The sequence below is a fragment of the Glycine max genome, chromosome 2 (assembly GCF_000004515.6).
Source record: "Glycine max cultivar Williams 82 chromosome 2, Glycine_max_v4.0, whole genome shotgun sequence".
NCBI classification, from domain to species: domain Eukaryota; kingdom Viridiplantae; phylum Streptophyta; class Magnoliopsida; order Fabales; family Fabaceae; genus Glycine; species Glycine max.
The window spans coordinates 7,079,251-7,084,635 of NC_016089.4; the positions used below are offsets into that span (position 1 = coordinate 7,079,251).

Genomic DNA, 5,385 nt, shown 5'->3' on the forward strand with positions numbered 1-5,385 from the left:
CGAATATCACCAATCATTTTGTAAGATCAAAAGAAACTAACATGAATCTGTCTATAATTAATTGACAAATGTAATGAAAGGTTATAATTTGCATTGGTCACTGTGAAACTGGAATTAAAATAAAATAAAACCTCAGAAAATCAGACCATCAACAATAAAGAGCAGAATTGGATACCCACCAATCCGTATGAAAAATACCGACCTGTACTATTTCAATTGAAAATTCCTCCCTTGTATAGCATCTCTTAGACGTACATATAAAATATACCAAAAGCATAATATAATCTATGCACTCCATTACTTCTAAAACTGACCGCTATATATACCTCTTTTCTGGACCCTTTGTGTTTTTCTGGGGATGCAAACTGTAGACAAAATTACCAAAATCAACTCTTATACTTTTTTCATTATTTATATATATATATATATATATATATATATATATATATATATATATATATATAGGTCCACAACACTTATTCTTTTCACAAGTACATTTTTTTCTTCTTTAAAAAACGTGATTAGCATTAGATGCTGATGAAAGCTTTAACAAAAATAACCAAATTGACAGCAGAAAAAATTTACCCGATAAACTATGTTGAAGATGAACCTTTCATTGCTTTTTTAGTACTGACACTCATGAAGAGAAGCACATATCTTTGTGTTCACTGCAAACAATACAGTTACCGTATGCGGTGTTTTAGACTCAAATATATTCACACAGTGAGTGAGGTTATTACTCACACCTCAAAAGATTCCTCCCTGCTGGTGGCGGACCCTTCTTCAAGGGTTTATGACTCCATGTGTGATGCTGGCATTTTCTGCTACTGGAAGGGCCCTGTTAGAACACAAAGGGGTTCGGTCACTGTCCCTACAATTTAAGCCTATTTTCTTATTCTTTTTTCTTCCATTCATTTTTCTACTTTTGCATCCCATTTTAATTTCTCTGAGCCAAAATTTTACACTTCATTTCCATTTTTTTTAGAACCAAAACCTATAACCAACATTCTCTTCTCTCCCCTTGTACGTTTTGAAGAATTGCTACTGAGTTTGTGGAGAGCAGGTAGGAGAATTAAAAGAAAAAATTAACAAATTAATTAATCAAATAAGCAAGATAATGTACAATGAAAGAGGAAAAGAAACAAAAATCATTGACAAACATTTGAAGAGTAACAAAATTGAGAAAAGGAAAAATTCAACGAAAGAAATATTGAAGAGGAAAAGAAACAAAATAAAGACAAACCCCCCAATTAATCAAGGTTTATTGCTTATTCATTTTATGTTGAACCTCGCGTCTCAAGTCTGAACTTTTTTCTCTATCATATATATAACCTTCCCCCTCTCCCTCATCAAGTTATTTATTTAGCTAAAAAAAATAATTAATTATTTTCTTTTTTCAAAACAAAAAAACATATAATCTTACTGACTATATGCTGCTATTGTACCAAGTACTTCCAACCTAGATTCCCCCACCCTACTGGCTACCCCTATACCCATGTGTAATTCTGAAGTAAGTGCATTTCCAAAATCTTCAATACAACCCCATCACCATCCACCACCACCACCCCTATCACATTTCACTCCCACACCACCATTTTCCGACAATCCTGAACCCAAATTAACCCACCATTCTCTAATTAATGCACTTTTTCGTTGATATTTGTTTCTCTCACTCTCCAGAAGCTGGTTTGCTAGCTACTATCTCATAATTATCACTTCCTTCGTCGTCCTCGTCCTCGTCTTCATCTCCAATTTCCTTGTCGGCTTCGTCCTCCTCAACTTCCTCGTGCCGCCGGTCCATGGGGTCATTCTGGGCGTCTCCCATGGTCACTTCTGGCGGCACCACGTGCGTTTGAGGAGGCCATTGTTGCTCAGGCTGCACCATGAGCGGCGCCATCATGCTATCCGGCTTCATCTGCCCCTCTCTCTTGTTCTTCTCCCTGTATAGAGCCTCCAACTGGTGAAAATAGGGACAAGTCTTGGAATCTTCTGGCCTCTTCTTGCTGCTTTCCTTGACCTTCTTGAAGTACTTGTTGATGTTCTCCCACTTCTCTTTGCACCTTTTGGCATTCCGGTTGTACCCCATTTTCCTCATCAACGCTGAGATCTCCTCCCACAGTGGCCCTTTTGGTCCATTTTCCTGGTACTTTGTTTCCAGGCTTGTTCTTAGGTTTATCAGTGCCTGTACCTCCATTTTTGGCCACCTTGAAGAGCTCGCTCCCATCGTCAAATTCTCACCGTTATTGTCAGCTTTATTGTTTTCAACATTACTCACCACTATTTGTTGTTGTGGTTGTGGGGCCTCAGGAACTATTGTTGTTTGTGCTTGTTGTGGTGTTGGTGTTGGTGTTGTAGTTGTTTGTGGCACTGGTTGCTGTGGAACGACAGTGATGCTGTTGTTGTTGTTATTCAATGCTGGCTCAAGATTGATTTCTTGTTGCTGATGTTCGGCTATCTTTTGCAAAAATGTCATAACAGCAGCATCTTTTGCTGCAGCAATGGACCTCTCCTGTGCTAGAATCTCCCTTTCCCTGTTGATCCTTTGCATCTCTTGCATTCTCCACGCTTCCTCTCTCACCACACGCTCTTGTTCTCTTTTCTCAATGGCCTCCAAGAACCTCCTTTGCAGCCCCTCCTGCTTCTCTATCACCTCCTTCATCAGCCTCTCAAAGAAGTCCTTCCACTTCCTCTTCCTCTTGCGCCTCATTCCCCCTCCCCCCATCGTCGTTGTTTCCTCCGACGAAGTCGATGAAAAACTCGAATTCGACAAGAGATCTGCGGAGAAGTTGGGGAAGGAAGCTGGGGTGATGGTGTTTGGAGGGTTGTTGTTGGTTGTAGGGTTTGGTGTTTGTGTTGGGAAGTATGTTGTAGGGTTTGATGATGGAAAAGAAGGGGTTGTGATGTTTAGTGTTGATGGTGGTGTTATGTTGAGAATGGCTTGAGGCAAAGGGGGTGTATTTGTGGATGGAACAGTGGCATTATTAGACACTAATGTTGATGGTGTAGTAGTTGTTGTTACCACTATTGACACTGGTGTTGCAAGTAGTGCTGTTGTTTGTGGTGGCTTTGAAGGTGTTGGTGTTGGGGATTGCATAGCATGGATTGAAGGGTTGTTTTCAAGGGCTTGTAATTGATCAAAGAAGCGATAAGTTTTGCCTTCTGATTTCCCACTTCGACCTTCTTTGGTTCTCTTGTGGTACTTGTAAACGTTCTCAAACTTCTCTTTGCACTTCTTGGCATTTCTGTGGTAGCCAAGCTCTGCCAGTTTCCTGATAATAATAATAAAGCCAAAAGAAGACAAAGTAAGAAAAAAAACTAGCTTTACGGCTTTATCTTATCTAACCAAATTCATGGCATAGGTGGCAATGGAAGCATAAGATAATAGAGAAAAACAAAATTTCATCTCAGGATTTCAAGTACCCATGAACGGAAATGAGGGGAAAGGAAGTAACTGAACACCTTAAAATGAGGAAAACTAAAGGAGAATATATAATATAACAATTGGTGTAGTAATTGGAGTTAAAGTTTTTAATTAATATCAAATGCAATAATGAATCAATGAATCGGTGAAACGGAAAATGCTTTCCCATGGAAAACACACATGAACCCAAAGTGAGAAGATTGTGCAATCTACCTTCATTCATTCCCAACCAAGAGTGGGTAACCGAAATAAGGCAGGAAGAAAATGTTGCTTTTGAAGACCCAATTTGAATTGGAAAACAGACCATGTATATTATCAAAAATGAATGTCAGAAAATCACATCACATATCCAACTCTAAATTACATATTTTCATAAACAACAGTTGCACTTTAATACTTTATAAAAAGGGCAGGCAGGAACGGAACTAGAAAAAATTATTAACGCGGGCAAAATTATAACAAATGATAAACAAAATTAATAATGACTAATTTTTACTATAAAAATACTATATTTATTATAAACAAAAAGCATATTCTTTATAAAAAAAATTGCTGGATATTATAATAAAAAAATTTATTTATAAAATCAATTGAAAACAAAATTAAATCCTAAAATATAAAAATTATTGCCTGAAGGAAAAAAGAGTGCCTCAAATGTTCAATATTTGTTTACAGCACAATGAGTTGGTGCATAGTTTCCAAAAGACGACTAAAATGACCAAAATTTGTATAAAAAAACTGATAGCTTTTAACGTTAAACCAACTATATATAAATTAGTAATAAGAATGAAATAAACAAAAAATAAAAACTAAAAGATAATTAAACAAATCCAAATGAAAGAGTGCAAAATCAAGAGAGAGAGAGAGAGAGAAGGAAAACATTAGGAATTGAAGTGAAACACATTCCCAAGAGATGAAAGAAGAAAATTAACTTGAGCAAGAATTGGGAGTTTTCAGATCTCCAAAATAACCAACAACTCAAACTGGTAATAGTACTCAATTAAGGTGATGAAAAAATAATAAAAATTGTGAGTCACTCACCTAGAAACCTCTTCCCACAAGGGACCCTTTACACTTGCGTCTCTAAAAGCCACGTCCATATCCGACCGTATCTTCAACAAAGCCAAAGTCTCTTGTCTTGGCCACCTGTTCCCACCAAAGCTCTTGTCACCTTCCTCAACTCTATCATCCCCTGAATTTGATCCGCCGCCGCCGTTGGCACCGCCTTCATGTGCTCCTCCTGATGCAGCAGCACCACCACCAACAACCGGTGGTGCTGCCACTGCATCACCAGAGCCTCCTCCTCCTGTTCCCAACACTGCTGAGTCCCCCAACATATCTATTAGTTTCTCCCTCTCTTTTTATAAATTTTTTTTTCTAGTTCTGTGGTCTCTCTAACTATCTATCTACCTCCCTCTCTCTAGAAAAAAGGTGAGAAATAGGAGGAGGAGGAGAAGAAAAAGGGTGGTGAATTCTTTGATGGGTTTTTATCATAGATGTGTGTATTGTATATGAAGTGTATGTTTGGTGAATTTATTTATTTGGGTGGGATCTGCCTGGTGGTAATATATACTAATCTCAAGAATTTTATTATTACTTTTTTCCTTATTTATTTATGTCAAAATAATGAATTTTTTTACTTTTGTATTATTTTTATAAATAAATATTGAATGTATTCTTAATTAGTGAAAAAAATATTTTTAAATAGTCAATAATTAAATCACATCACATATAGTATTTTTCATAATTTTTACAATAATTAAATAATTTTATATTGTTATTTAATTACAAATTATAATATTGTTTGACTTTAATAATCATCATTTTAAAATTTATGTTTATTATAATTTTGAATTAGTAAATAATATAAAATTCAATTCTGATTTAATTATTAATAATGTAATAGACTTTATTTTTATTCAAGGTGGAATCCTCTATCTTTCATTTTTATATTGTTTTTTAAA

The 5,385-nt window shown here is 36.0% G+C and overlaps 1 protein-coding gene across 1 annotated transcript; it reads right to left on the minus strand.

The window, feature by feature from the left end:
* Nucleotides 1–1,361: 1,361 nt before the first annotated feature.
* Nucleotides 1,362–4,955, minus strand: LOC547624 (trihelix transcription factor DF1). The gene is made up of 2 exons (XM_003518553.5): nucleotides 4,463–4,955; nucleotides 1,362–3,269 (listed from the first exon to the last, which is right to left on the minus strand). The coding sequence occupies exons 1-2, from the start codon at nucleotides 4,756–4,758 to the stop codon at nucleotides 1,670–1,672; spliced, it is 1,896 nt and encodes a 631-aa protein (XP_003518601.1). The 5' UTR covers nucleotides 4,759–4,955; the 3' UTR covers nucleotides 1,362–1,669.
* Nucleotides 4,956–5,385: the final 430 nt, after the last annotated feature.

Coding starts and splice junctions, on each gene's coding strand:
- LOC547624 (XM_003518553.5), bottom strand. CDS start 4,758: ATGTTGGGGGACTCAGCAGTGTTGGGAACAGGAGGAGGAGGCTCTGGT. Junction 3,270..4,462: donor TTGTGGGAAGAGGTTTCTAG/GTGAGTGACTCA, acceptor TATTATTATCAG/GAAACTGGCAGAGCTTGGCT.